General features: G+C 37.7%; 1 protein-coding gene across 8 annotated transcripts in view; it reads right to left on the bottom strand.

The window, feature by feature from the left end:
- mast2 (microtubule associated serine/threonine kinase 2) overlaps window positions 1-15,514 on the bottom strand; it is a 171,754-nt gene that overhangs the window by 36,413 nt on the left and 119,827 nt on the right. The window contains exon 1 of one of the 8 annotated variants that reach the window (XM_081381260.1): window positions 12,756-12,840. The exons of the other annotated variants lie outside the window; for them this stretch is intronic. Within the exon in view, the coding sequence (XP_081237386.1) occupies window positions 12,756-12,775 (20 nt within the window). The 5' untranslated portion in view covers window positions 12,776-12,840. Of the gene's footprint in view, window positions 1-12,755; window positions 12,841-15,514 lie in introns of those variants that run through there. 8 annotated transcript variants of the gene reach the window in all.

The following is a 15,514-nucleotide window of genomic DNA, read 5'->3' as shown; positions in this document are numbered from 1 at the left end:
AATTGCATGTTTTGTAATTTTTTCAATTAATAATAAAAAATCTTTAAAACATTACAGCATACTTACATCCTGATCACCCTGTCGGGGTTTATTCTACGATAGCAACCGGCTGGATATAAATTATTCCTTACATAATTATTATTATATTTTCTTTATCTAACTTTACATATGAGCTAATTAAACAATAATAATTTAGTTAATTACAGTGACAATGAAAGAATAACTCACTATTTGTATAGCCTATTAATATATTAACAATGTAGACACTACAATATATTAATTATGAATTAACTACAAACTAATAGTTTGCAAATTATTTTTAAGTAGGCTACTTTATTACTGAATACTTATAAAGTGTTACCCATCGTTCAAAGCAATTATTCATTATTCAAACGTCTTTAAAGTCTTTAAAATAAATGTCACTATTCTGTCAAATCAAAAACAAGTAAAAAAAAAAATCCAAATACCCACCGGGTATGAGCGTTTATTAAAACAGAAACCTGCACCACACACTGCAGGAGATTGTCCATAGCTGTGAGCTTTTCACACATTTTACAGTATGTTACTGCTGTTCTGTGACTTTTCAGACCATGACAATGACATTAAAAGTGTTTGGTAATTTTCTGGATAACTGCATGAATGCATCTTGGTCCAAACAGTGTTGCAGAAAGAGTAAGTAACACAGCAGAGACCTGCGCCACTTTCACAGTGGCAGCCATCACTCAGTGTGTAATGGAGGTTCAGAAGTGAGTTGAGTCACAGCAGGAGACATGGAGAGAAAGAGAAAGAGAGGGGTGGGATGAAGAAAAAAAGCGAGAAAGCAGGAGAAAATCGATGACTCACAAGCTAACGCTGGCACATTAATACTTAAAGAAAGGCCTTTCTTCTAAATTGCCTGATAAGAAAGGCTTTCTTTTGGTGCTGGCTTAAAGATTTTTTTTTTTTGAGAATGATGTTAGGTAAAAGATCATCAGAAAAGCACTTTGATTTTGTCTGCCAAGACGTGCATGCTGACCGCAAAGTGCTTAAAAATGTTTACGATCAAGAAATCTCACATCTCCTACTCACAGAGGGGCTTATACTGCATCTATTTACTCTACAATAAAGATCTAACGGCAGCATGCTCTGAGTAGAGCGGTCTGTTCGTGTCAAAGCAAGACCAAGCAACCTGCAATATTAATGTTTCTTCAATGGATTTGTTGATATTAACAATGAAGACTTGTCCCATTTAATGACCTAATAAAACAGGGCTTCAATAACTTAGTCTTATCTAAAAGAGCGCTTACACTGACAGGGATCTGCAGCGACTCAAGTCATACATTTTCAATGAAAACTGGTAATTTTCAAAGACATGAGTAGGGATGCAACGATTAACCGATTTCACTATTAACCGCGCTTTAATTCGTCACGGTTAATTAATCGTAAAGGCTCCACAACACCGCGTTTGTGTTTCACGGAACGGAAATGTTGCATCTTGCGCAAAATGAAAACATTATAAGAGCTTATGAGACACGGAGCACGGAACTAGTTCATATTTTGGGCGAACGTGAACTGAACGTACTGTATTACTGCCTGATGAACGTTACTGTGAACTCGTCCATTCTGGTCTGTGAACGCCGCGCTCTCAGTTTAACTTCCTTCAATAGAGTGCCAGATTTCTAAAGAGCCTTCCAGGCGAAAACACAGCTAAAACACACCATAAACCGGCCTTAATATGTAGCGGGAAAAAACACCCAATCTGGCAACACCAGCCACTACTGATTCTCTTGTTCGATCTCGTTCATCAAAATGAACAAATCTTTTTTCGAGTCATTTCGTTCATTTAAGGGGCTTTAAATGTTATACTATTAACTGCAAAATTCCCAGAACATATCCACCTCTGCAATCTTTATCATATTCTGAATTAAGAAATCATTATAATGCCGTCAAAAATCGTTTACAGGAAACATCAATAATTACTTTAACTTCAGAGTCTTTCGTTCATTTGTCACGTAACAGGCGCAATGAATGGATCGTTCATGAACGACTCATCACTTACGTTAAATCAAAACAAAAAGCAGCAAGGAGTCGTCGTATTTAAACCAGTTTTATGACAAGGTCGGTGAGGATGGGAAACAAACATCTGACGCATATCTTCAGTGTTAAAACTGATAAAATAATTGTCTGTCTGTGGTTCAATATGGGCTGTGGCAATCATTTTGAAAAATGAAAAAAAAAAAGCATGGAAAAAAAGAACTATGAACTAGTTCAAAAGGCTATTTTTATTTTTATTGTTATTTATTTTCAGTGTTAAAGTAAGTCAAAAATCTTTTTTTTTTTCACTTTTCTTTAATTCCAAAGAGAGAAATGGACTTGTTTGTTTGTATTATTATTTTGTGGTGTATTATTTGGTTGCTGAGCAGCAATAAATAACACTTTAAAATATAAGGAGTTTTCGTGTGATTTTATAAACTAATAGTGTTGTGAAATTAATGAATGCAAAATAATCGTGATAACCGTGAAACCGTGATTATTCCTCAGACTATAATCGTACCAACAAAATCTATAATCGTTGCATCCCTAGACATGAGTGACAGTGGCCGTCGGCAAAAGGATCTTAGTGTCGATGCAAAAAAGGTTGAGAAAAAAAATCTCTCTATGCAAATAAAATCCAATAAAATAAAATAAAAGATTTTATCAATGTGCAATGTTTAACAATGCTCTTGTGAGCTATACTATAATTACTTAAAAAGTATCTACACATAATATCTAAGAATAAAATCGTATTCTTAAAGGGGTCATCGGATGCAAAATTCACTTTTATATGGTGTTTGCATATAAATGTGTCTTTGCAGTGTGTGGACAACCACCATACAATGAAAAAAATCTAAACACTCAATAATCAGGCCATTTGGATTTTCTGAGCAATATGATGTCATATTGCTCATGCTCCGCCCACGACCACTGACGGACTGTCCCTTATTAGCACATTTCTCGTAATAGCATATTTCCTGTATTAGCATATTTACTTTCTCAGCCATTTGTATAGAGCTGGTAAGTCCCGCCCATCCGTAAAACCCCAAGTGGACCTCTAGGTTGAAAAATCGTCAATGCAAGTGAATGGGGGAAAATAATAATTTTCTGGTCCCGTTTGAATTGTGCCATGAATGTGAACATATGTTGTCTGTGAATTTTTTATATAATTTTTCATGTTACGAGTTTGACAGTATATGGTATGATTCTTCGGCTAGCAGTTGTGGAAAAGACATAACGAGAAAGACTACATGTCACCTATGTGACGTCACCCCATAAAGTTGACTTACCCGTGGTTTTCGCCAACCTCAACGATTTTGTCCTCTCCCTGAAAGAAGGCGGTGAAGTGCACCAAAGACACAGCCATGTTTAGCGGGATCCGTGAGCTAGTGTCCGTGTGCGAGTGGTGGTGACGTTTCAAGCGCGTCGAAAGCAGCGAAGAGTTGTAGTCCACAAAGTGCTCTTACACAAAGTCTAACCGTATCAAACTTCTACCCGCTAAATTGTAGCATTCTTTACACGAAAAGTTATATAAAAAATTCACAGACAACATATGTTCACATTCATGGCACAATTCAAACGGGACCAGAAAATAATTATTTTCTCCCATTCACTTGCATTGACGATTTTTCAACCTAGAGGTCCAGTGGGGTTAGCGGAAGGGGCGGGACTTACCAGCTCTATACTGTCCACCAAGGGAGCACTTTACGTGTCTTGTGTCGACACCCCCCATTGAAGAGAGGGGTGAGCAGTTGCTCATTATCATTTAAAGAGACATGCACCGAAATGGGTCACTGTGAACAGAGCTGTTTTTGAGGAAGTAAAAAGGGTGTTGTTCTACACAACCATTGAGGAATTTTAACCAAAGAATGTTACAAACTTTAAATGAAGACCCTAAAGAATCATACCAACTTGTGGAAAATGGGCATCTGATGACCCCTTTAAAGTGTCATGAAATCCCCTATTTTAACAATTATAGACTATAATAACTATATATAACTATAGACCCTGAGTCTTCGACACTCACAGCATTGATAGACTGTGTGTGTGTCGAAGACTCAGGGTCTATAGAAGAGAATTTATGCCATGAAACTCTTGCAAAGTGAAAAACACTGACTTGCGATCCATAAACACGTCTCTCAACTACTGTATGTGATCTCTCAGTTTGAAGCGTCTGTCATAGAAAAGTGATGCATGCTGTCGTGAATCATTTAGTGACCCGCCTTCACATAAAACAAGGACGCACAGTCTCGTAAATAATTATGAGACACTGATGAGTCATAGATGTACTATAATGTGAGAAATTATGCAGATTTTAAACCTGGTAGACGACAAAGATTTTAAACCCAGAGACAAAAATATTGCAAAAAGCTCAAAATTGATCAGTTTTGAAATTCAGCTGAACAAATTCTTTCATTGTATTTTAAAATGTACAACACAAACACAAGAAAATACAGTTTAGTGTTTCATGACCCTTTCAGGGCTTGACAATAAGGACTGATTGATGGCCCGGGGCCAGCGTGAAAGACACTCGGGTCAGTTGAAGGAACTGTCACTTGCCCGATCAGGCCAGTCAGTGCTGCATCTTCACAGAAGTTGATGATTTGCATATTTTTAAGCCTTGCCAATTTAAATATTCAAGCGCTCGTAGACGTGAAAGTACCCGCGTCTCTGTTTGGCAGTTTGGTATTCTCGTCTTGGCAGACGAGAATACTCTTTCAAGTCTTCCTGAGCTTACACGGACATATTTACACAAAATTCTCAAAAAACGTAAACATAGTCAGTTAATAAGTCTTAAGTGAACGTAAACGTGAGATAAGATGCATGTGTATATCGGATCCGTACAGCTCTTAAAGTGACAGCAATCTACTATTCCTGCTGCTGTCTTTTTTTATGTTAATCAAACAAAAGACAGAAAAAATTAAATTGCTCACTGCACTTGACTGAATAACTGTAATAAGGGTTAATCTATATCTATGCAGTGATATTTTACAATTGATTACTATTTCTGTATCTAGTTGAAAAACCTAAAAAAAAAACTGTTTAGTTCATTTGTAAATATTTGTTCTGTTGTATTTATTTTGTCCATTTAATATTTAAGATACTTATACCTTTTAAATCTTCTCTTGCATGTTTTTTTTTTTATTATTCTTACCAGAGATATGCTACTTTCAATAAAGATATTTTTACTTTTACTCGAGAATGACTGTTACACAATGTCACAACAGCCACAACCCAAAAGTGTTGTCATGAAAGTTTAATGCAGCTGAACAACGGCCAAGATGTTAAAATTTCACATTGTTTATAGGTGAGTGTGTGGGTGAATATCGACATGAATTAGCAAAAATGAACAAAATTAAAGTGCATTTTGCCATAAATTGAGCTTGAATGTGAAACTCCAGGAGGCATGCTGCTGAAAAGAGCTGCACGTTCTCATTAAAACTTCATTCCCATCAATAGAAAATAAAGGGGGGGGGGGGGGGGGCATGGCAGCAAAAAACCCCTGGTGCAATTTACATGCTAATAACATGTGCAGCTGTGCAGGGTTCACGCATGCGAAAAGAAAGTTATCCCTTAATTACAGTAATTGGAGAGAGAATTGCTTCTAAACATCAAGAAATGTCAATTCTATTTGCGACCAAACTTGCTTGTTTTCATTTCCGTCTGAATTAATTTGCATTTGTTTGAATTAATTAAGCTTCTTTTGGACTTTTTTGAGTGAAACCGGATTTGTTTTGGGCTGTTTCGAATGACATTATGTTTGGTAGAACTTGTTTAGGTTTGGATACAATTAACGACTATGAACATGAAGTATATTTATGAATCTGGTTGTCTCCAAGCTTGCGTCTATAGTTTTTGTTTTACCGTCTGTTTAATAACAAATGTTGTGCATTTGTTAATGCATCTTAGTGAATAGAAGCACTGCTTGTTCGAAATTTTTGCTAACTTTACATCAGTTCAAATGGACATTGCATCTCTCTGAAAGTGGGTCACCTGAACTAAGCAAAAAAATAATCCACTCACACACTCACTTATCCTAGATTAGATTGTACAAATACTCCAGTAAAAAGCTAACATATAAGAAAACACTCATGCACGCATAGCCTTAAGTATAAATCTTGAGGATGAGACATGCTATAGTGAGATGTTTCTGAGAGAATGTCAGAGCTCTTCCACTCTATTCATCCGATCTTGATTATAGAAAAGCCAGATGAGACGCTATAATAGAGGGTCTTCATTCATGAGAAATTAGAGTCTCGGTAGATATCAGAAGGAAATTACACTTCCCTACACTGCTGGGCAGGATAATGTCAGCTAAACTGCCTTTACTTTGCCCTGCACCCCAGGCAACAGAATAACGCTGTGTCCAGACACATCCTGACAGTTTTCCAGAAACAAGTCTTAAATATGTCTTAAAATGTAGGCAACAACAAGTAGCCTAATTTTTCTGTTCTTACTAAAAGCAAAAAGACATAATTACAGCCACAGCGTCTCTGCAGAGTGCTTAAATCAAATTTAAGACCTTTTTTAAGACTTGCACAAATATGATTAATACTGTATGTCCATGCAGAACAAACCTACTTTGTTCTGAAAGAAAGAAAGAATGATAGATAGAAAGAAACGGACTTTTAATTATAAATAAGCCGGAATTACACACTCTTACAACCATCTACAACATGTAACAATATAAACACCATAATGTAGACACTGTCATAATTTATCAACAGTAAATCTTAAGCAATCCCTTTTTGCATATATGCTTGGTATTCATTATTTGTCAACTGTTTTGAAACCGCAAGCATGTAGCCTAGAACGTGCAACAGCACCGCGTTTTGACTTGAACATGTAGTGCATACATTTATTTGATTCAATCAAAGCATTTATAAGTTTAATAATTAAGTTTAATAAGACTTGTGTTATACGTTTCAAATATAAAAACTTTTACTTAGCTGAAATTTCATTAAAATTAATTTAAGACATTTTAAGACTGTTTGAGGACCAACGGGGACCCCGCAGTCAATCAAAATCTATTTGCTGCTAAAGTTATGTGGAGATTTCACTGAGAGTGGAACAGAAATCAATGACTTACAAAAGGTCTTGTCGGATAGATAGGAGACAAACTTGGATTTTACATAGAAGAGATGGCATTTATCACTTGCCGCTTTATCACATTGTGACAGTGTTATTTCACATCTGCACATAAAAGCATTGAGGACTATGACTTGAAGGGTTAGTTCACCCAAAAATGAAAATTATGTCATTAATGACTCACCCTCATGTCGTTCCAAGCCCGTAAGACCTCCGTTCATCTTCGGAACACAGTTTAAGATATTTTAGATTTAGTCCGAGAGCTTTCTGTTCCTCCATTGAAAGTCAATGGACGGCATACTGTCCATGTCCAGAAAGGCAATACAGACATCATCAAAGTAGTCCATGTGACATCAGTGGCTCAATCTTAAGTTTATCAAGAGACGAGAATACTTTTTGTGCGCAAAAAGTAAACAAAAATAACGACTTTATTCCACTATTCATTTCCTTTTCTCTGGGCCTCGAGCTATTTCACGTAGTGTTTTTGCGTAGCGCGTCTGTGTTGTACGTCACACGTAGGCCAACGCTGATCATGTGTGATGCGTGTGACGTACAACACAGACGCGCGAAGACTATTTTTACATTTGATTATTCAATTTCTGTTGTTAAATAAACCCAATTTAGTCCTACCTGAAACCCTAAACCCTCACATATTGCATTTGTCTTCATTATCATGCATTTTTTTTTTTTATTCAGCTGGTTAGCATTTCTAAGGATTATCCACCTTATAGACTGAAGAAAACAGAGTGGTTTTCGGGCTAGGGCTCAAACTGCGAAACGTCATGAGCTGAATGGTATAATTGCCATGAGCAGATGCAACGAGCCAATTAATACTGAACACTGCAATTATGAGCAAACACCTGCTAACCTAGCGCTCCACCCCACTCAACACTGTGGACAGGTTGAGAGGGGGAAAATGATCAAATAAACAAATGCATTGCCTCTTTTATAACAAGCTTGACCCGATTTGAGGTTTGGTAAGCGTAATATAATGGAAACAATGGGAATAGCATGTTTCAAGAGATGCAAAAGGTTTGGACAGAATCAATGCTGGCCAGAAAGCCAATTACGACACTGATCGTTTTCTGCCTTGAGTTTCTTTCCTGTAATCAAGGTACTATCAATATTGTGCACAGTCATTTTCATTTTAAATTAGACCAATTTTCTTCTCGAAAGATGGGAATATGGTGGCCCCAAAGCTGCCACATGTACTTATTATATTGCCTGTAGCTTTTCCTATGTGGATAATTAAAATGCATACAACCATCAACCACTGTCTGAAATAAAATGAATCAATGACTGAGACCTGCTCAGATGTGCCTTGGCTTTCCACAGGCTAAGTGGCTATATTCAATGCAGAAAATTATGAAAAAGAGAAAGAGCGAAATTAATCGAGCAATCTATATCATCAAGGAAGAGGACAATTTAACAGTCTGAACAATCTGAAATTGGTTCTGCTGAATGTTTCATGAGATTCAAAGACCTGTCATGTGGAGTGACTATAATGAGAATGCTGAGGGGAGCCTGAACGATATGAGGCACCAGAGGAAGAGATAGAATGATGAAGAGAAAATAAGAAAGTGTAAAGAGAGATAAAGTTAAAGATTTAGTTATTACATCCCAAAGTGGCTGTGACAGCATCACATGGGCTCAAAAACGTACTGTTGAGAGGCAGCGTGAACATTCTGCTTGACTTTACATTTCTTTACATTTCCACTGTGTAACATGTTACACAGACCACATTAAGACATGATACCTCTGGGAAATTCCATAGTGGAGTCATGTGAGCTGATGCATGTTGACAAGTGAGGTGTCAAAACTGCAGCTAGTTCAGCATCACCCCAGACTCAGAGGAAGAGGAGACTAATGGTGAGTTCTAATAGCTTCTCACACATACACAGGCACACGCAAGAACGTTTGTGTGAGCGGTCAAATCCACTTCTTGGTCAAAATGTTTGTGTTAGCAGAAAAATGTATGGGAAGAGTTTTTTTCTTGTGGTTGTAAACAGGCAAATTGGGAGCATGTGAATACACAGCTGTTCAACAGAGGGTTTAGAAAGATTTTTGTTCAATGTTTTTAAAAAGAGATGTCTCTCATGCTTACAACGGCTGCATATATTTTATAAAAATACAGTAAAAATTGTGATATTGTAAAATATTATTGACATTTTAAATAACTGTTTCTATTTTAACATATTTGAAAATAAAAAATGTCGTGTCTTGGTAAAGCTGAATTTTCAGGAGCTATTACTCCCATCAGTGTCACAGGATTTTTCAGAAATCATTCATTATTCTGGTAACACTTTACAATAAGGTTCATTAGTAAACATTAGTTAACACCTGGGTGTGCTCCTTGATACCAATCTTTCATTTGAAAGCCACGTTTCTGGCATCTGTAAAACCGCATTCTTCCATCTTAAAAATATATCTAAATTACGACATATGCTTTCAATGAAAAATGCGGAACAGTTAGTTAATGCGTTCATGACCTCAAGGCTAGATTATTGTAATGCTATTATGGGTGGTTGCCCTGCACGCATAAGCAAAGTCCAGTTGGTCCAAAACGCAGCAGCTCGAGTTCTTACTAGAACCAGAAACTATGACCGTATTAGTCCCGTTCTGTCAACACTGCATTGGCTTCCTATTAAACATTGTGTAAATTTTAAAATATTGCTGACTACTTACAAAGCACTAAATGGTTTAGCTCCGCAGTACTTGAGCGAGCTCTTAACGCATTATAGTCCTTCACATCTACTGCAATCTCAAAATTCTGGCCAGTTGATAATACCTAGAATATCAGAATCAACTGCAGGCGGTAGATCCTTCTATTTAGCACCTAAACTTTGGAACAGTCTTCCTAACATTGTCCGGGATGCAGACACGCTCTGTCAGTTTAAATCTAGACTAAAAACGCATCTCTTTTACCTGGCATTCATATAGAACATTATACATTTCTATTATTCAAATCAGTTAAATGATTATTAGGCTGCATAGATTAGGTCAGCCGGAACCGGGGACACTTCCTATAACACCTGATGTACTCTTTACATCATAAGAAGAATGGCATCTACGCTAATGTTAGTCTTTCTGTTTATTCCGAGGTTTACTGAAGTCAGCCGGATCCGGGCCGTATCCAGATCAGATGGTGGACCTGCGCCTGGACAAATCCATGACACATCCCTGAGGTGCCAGCCTCATCAGCCCTGTGAAGGCCTCATCGACACGACAGCCATCAGCACTAATCCTCAACAAAGTCGTCTGCATACCGGCGTGATGACTCCGACTTCCAACCCAATGGAACTGGATAAATATTCTGAATGTTCTGATCCAATCTAACCTCTGACCTGTAATGCAGCCTGAATCATAATCACTGTTCGCTCGTTGGCCAGAGGAGAACTGGCCCAGACTGAGCCTGGTTTCTCCCAAGGTTTTTTTCTCCATTCTGTCACCTGATGGAGTTTTGGTTCCTTGCCACTGTTGCCTTGGCTTTTGGCTTGCTAAGTTGGGGACATTTAACATTCAACAATATTATTAATCTGCCTTACTTAAGGTGGACGATGACGCAATTTTCTTCTAGAAACAACTTTGTTGTATTTTTTCATGTTATCACTGTGAAGCTGCTTTGATACAATCTGTATTGTAAAAAGCGCTACATAAATAAAGGTGACTTGACTTGACATGAACTAAGAATGAACAATACTTCCACAGCATTTTATTAATCTTTGTTAATATTAATTTCAACATTAACTAATGTTATTAAAATCAAAGGTTGTATTGGTTAACATTAACATTAGGTAATGCACTGTGAACTAACATGAACAAACAATGAACAACTGAATTTTTATTAACTAACATTAACAAAGATTAATGAATACGGTAACAAATGTATTGCTCATGGTTAGTTCAATACAAATGTATTGCTCATGGTTAGTTCTGTTTCAAATCAATCATTTGAAACAGAAATCTTTTGTAACATTATAAATATCTTTACTGTCACTTTTGATCAATGCATCCTTGTAGAATAAAGGTACGCATGGTAAAGTATGGCAGTATAAATGTCTATATGATTTTTAAAATGTATTCTCTGCTATAGGAAATTCTGATTGCTTAGAAAGTAACAAGACACCTCTCGTCTATAAGATACATGATTCAAAGTCTCATTCATCCTTTCATACATCATTCACACCATGACTCTATACAGCACACAGTGCACTGCTCCAACCTCATGGCTACTGAATGAATCAGACATTTAGCAGTATTGTGAGAATGACCCTACTTCACAGAGATAGATGAAGAGAAAGAAGCAGATCACTCTACAACAGTCTCAGCTCTGTTGCTATGCAAGCACTGTGCCCTCCCCTATATTTGTCTCTCCAGGCTACAGGAAGACAGCAAGAACACAAGCAGGGAAGGATGGAAAGCAATTATAGGTGATCTCTATCTAAGTCAACCACACATTTGAGCACATCTGCGCGCAAGTTCACTCCAACATGGTAGGTCAGAGCAGAACTGCCCGGTCTCAAGCATCATTTTATGAAAGACTAACTTTGCTCGCCTGCGTGTTTGCGTGCATGTCTGGCCACATCATAATTTGCACTCCTGGCTGACGGGCGGTCGTTACTTTTACGCACATTGACCAAGAGGAAGGAACATTGTACGATGTGCATGTAGAGTGGCTGAAATGAGCGTGACCACCAGAATACACAACAACAACAGTGAGAAAAATCACAGAGCACACAAACATAAGCAAAACCACAAGACTGCCTGCAGCATGCCATCCATTACAGCTCATATGAGTAAAAAAACAAGTTGACTAATATGATAAGAACAAACAGAAAGAACAGAGATAGAAAAAAGAAAATGGAGAGCTGTACCTCTTGGATCGGCGGAGCATGCTTCTCTCCGGCATAGAGAAATTGGAGAGAACGGTCCAGAAGGAGTCAGACATGATATCGGTGCACTAACATGGCTGTCATCCAAAGATCAAATGTCATAAAGCGGTAGAGAAGGAAGAACAGCTGGCTAAATGAACAGGCTTTCTATCTGATAGCAAGCACTAGATGATGTTCCTACAGCTGCTGCTGCCGGCAACCTGTGACACAACTAAAGCTATCGTGAGATGCTGTCATGTGCTTTTTCTCTCTCTCTCTATTCTCTCTCCTCAACACCCTCCACTCCTCTCTCTCTCACACTCAAATACACAGCAGCACATGTATAAAGATGCAGCCAACTCTAAATACAACCTCCAGAAGAGTCAGAGTGTGAGAGACTGCTAGTAAAACTAGAAATTTTGAGAGAAATAGTGAAACATTTTAATGCTAGATGATCTGTCAACCAGAAATGGCTGAATCCGATAAGAGTATTCAATACAGCATCCCTGGAGAAAGTGACGGGATTGAAGTGAAATGACAGGGGATTAAAGTGCACACACACGCACACACATATGCAGGATTATTCGGTCAAATGGTACAAGCATAAGTGAGATTTTCTGTGCGGTCCAAACTGTTCAGTCATTAGTCCAGCAGGTCAAAGGACTCAACTCAAAAAAGTGAAAAATGAGGAATCAAAAAGATAAACAAGGCTGTTTTAAATCATATTTGTTTTGCAGTTTTGCAGCAGGCTAGATGCAGACAGGCATGGGAGCATTGTGTCACCTTGAGCTGACCGACACCATGGGCTCAGTTGCTTCAAGACACACATCAAAGAACAAACAGCTACTGTAGGGGGAGAAAACATCTCCACCCAACACCGGTGGAGGCAGGCGGTAGACAGTGCTAACATTGTATATATGAGGGTATTTTCACTGTGGAAGCAAGGGATTTTTTTGGCTTCCTCAAAAAATAAAAATTGAAAGAGAACATGACAGTGTGCAAACACAAAACAAAAACACAAAAAACAAATAGGCAACTACAAACTTTTTGCGAAAAATTATAGAGTCCAAAAGTGGCTCCAAATGATTAAAGAGTTATTAGATACTCCCAAAAATGAAAATTCTGGAATCCTCATGTTGTTCCAAACCAATAAGACTTTCGTTTATCTTCGGAACGCAAATGAAGATATAATAAAAATAAAATAATAAAGATAAGATAAATATAATAAAATCTGTCCCTCCATTGACAGGTAAGCAACTACCTTTTTGACGCTTCAAAAAGTTCATAAAAGAGATTGTAAAACGAATCAATTGTTTTGCCTTTTTTTTTAAAGGAACACTCCGACTTTTTGGGACTTTAGCTTATTCACAGTATCCCCCAGAGTTAGATAAGTCCATACATACCTTTTTCATTTCTGTGCGTTCTGTAAGTGTTATTTGACGCACCCACCGCTAGCCTAGCTTAGCACAAAGACTGGATGTAAATGGATAAGGTAGCATACTAATCCCAATAAGTGACAAAATAATGCAAACATTTTCCTATTTACATGTTGTGATCTGTATAGTCACAGCGTGTACAAATAACAAGGCTATATGAGACAGAGACCATTTTTAATCGCATAAATACTGGGAACTATATTCTCACTAGGCGTAGGAGCACAGCTACTTGGGCGGAGTGTTAAGCGCAGCACATGAGACGCCCAGTGGTGAGGAGCGGAGAGTTCACTCAGAGTTGGAGTAATAGAGTCAGCAATTACTAGATAGTAAATTTATAGTTTACAATCATGGGTGTTCGCTGTATCTTGTCTTACAGCTTCCAAAGTTTGTAACTCCTCGTCTGTGTATTCTGGCTCAAAACTATATGGTTCTGGATCTTGGTTTGATACCCAGTAAAATTCCTCTGACAATTCCTCAAAGTCAGCCATGATCACGAGTCACGTTCGCTACTAGCTAGTTAGTCACGTTTGTTTTGTTTACGGAACCATCAACAGGGCGTCTCGTGTGCTGTGCTAATCACTCCGCCCAAGTAGCTGTGCTCCTACGCCTAGTGAGAATATAGTTCCCAGTATTTATGCGATTAAAAATGGTCTTTGTCTCATATAGCCTTGTTTTTTGTACACGCTGTGACTATACAGATCACAACATGTAAATAGGAAAATGTTTGCATTATTTTGTCACTTATTGGGATTAGTATGCTACCTTATCCATTTACATCCAGTCTTTGTGCTAAGCTAGGCTAGCGGTGGGTGCGTCAAATAACACTTACAGAACGCACAGAAATGAAAAAGGTATGTATGGACTTATCTAACTCTGGGGGATACTGTGAATAAGCTAAAGTCACAAAAAGTCGGAGTGTTCCTTTAAGCATATACAGTATATACATACATACATCAAGTTATATTTAGTTTTACAGCTCAGGGTGTCCCTTGTCTGTGGCCTGTAATGTAAAAATGCATAAATAAAAATAAATAAGCAAATCAATAATTAATGGCTAATACTAATATGGGCACCAAAATGTGGTTTATCTGTAATGTTACATTTACATTTTTAGAACTTCATTATAGTTCTATTGTATATCTATGGTTGATCAGTAGATGACAATGAGGATATTATTCTAACTGATCAGAGTCAGTCGATCATAACTGAATTGGGGTTAATTTAATTTGCTGATATTGGGCAGCTAGTCAGAGTATCACAAGAGAGAAAAAGTCTAGACAAAACAAAAAGGAGCTTTCATTTTCATAAAAAAGTGGAATTAAGTGTGATGTGCAGTGAGATGAAAGACCCAATGATAGAGAAAAGGAATAAGCAACAGTCTTTGGAACAGTTCCCTGCCTTTCTCTTGAATGTCCTGTAGAGTTGAGCTCTTAAAGGTTTTAAGACTTGATTTCCTGCAGCTTCACTGTTGGTCTAAACCTGTGGGGAACTGTAAAAAATAGCCTTTCCACTCATACGATAGCATCTTTTAGAAATGGGAAATGATGTCTGGTCAAGCCAATACACATGGGAAATGAGGCTTCACAGGAAAGGAAAATGATTTTGAACACTTTCTATTATTGTGATCATGATCAATAGAGGATGGACAGCACAAAGTAAGGAAAGAAAATGGCTGCCTTAAAAAAAAAAGCAGACTGTAGTGATTTCCTCAAGCTATACTGAATGTGAATGGAGTTTCCACACGGCTCAAAAAACAACAACAACATGCACACATTGTATTCCAACATTGTGAACGCAGATATTCTTAACCCACAGGCTGAAGACTTCCCGATAGCAGACTGTGCTCAGCAATTTGTCATCAAACAAGAGATCAGTGATGGCTCAAGGTGAACACACAAACACTTGTAGTCAAATGGGAGAGAACATGAAGTTCTGACATTCCAGAGCAACTCATTAGTGCAGAATCACTCTCATTCTGCTCTACAGGCATTCAACACACACACACACACACACACACACACACACACACACACACACACACACACACACACACACACACACACACACACACACACACACACACACACACACACTTGAGTTAATGAG

The sequence above is a fragment of the Scardinius erythrophthalmus genome, assembly GCF_964197995.2.
Source record: "Scardinius erythrophthalmus genome assembly, chromosome: 12".
NCBI classification, from domain to species: Eukaryota; Metazoa; Chordata; class Actinopteri; order Cypriniformes; family Leuciscidae; genus Scardinius; species Scardinius erythrophthalmus.
Note: the sequence above shows the minus strand (reverse complement) of the source record. Positions and strands in the feature narration are given on the sequence as shown.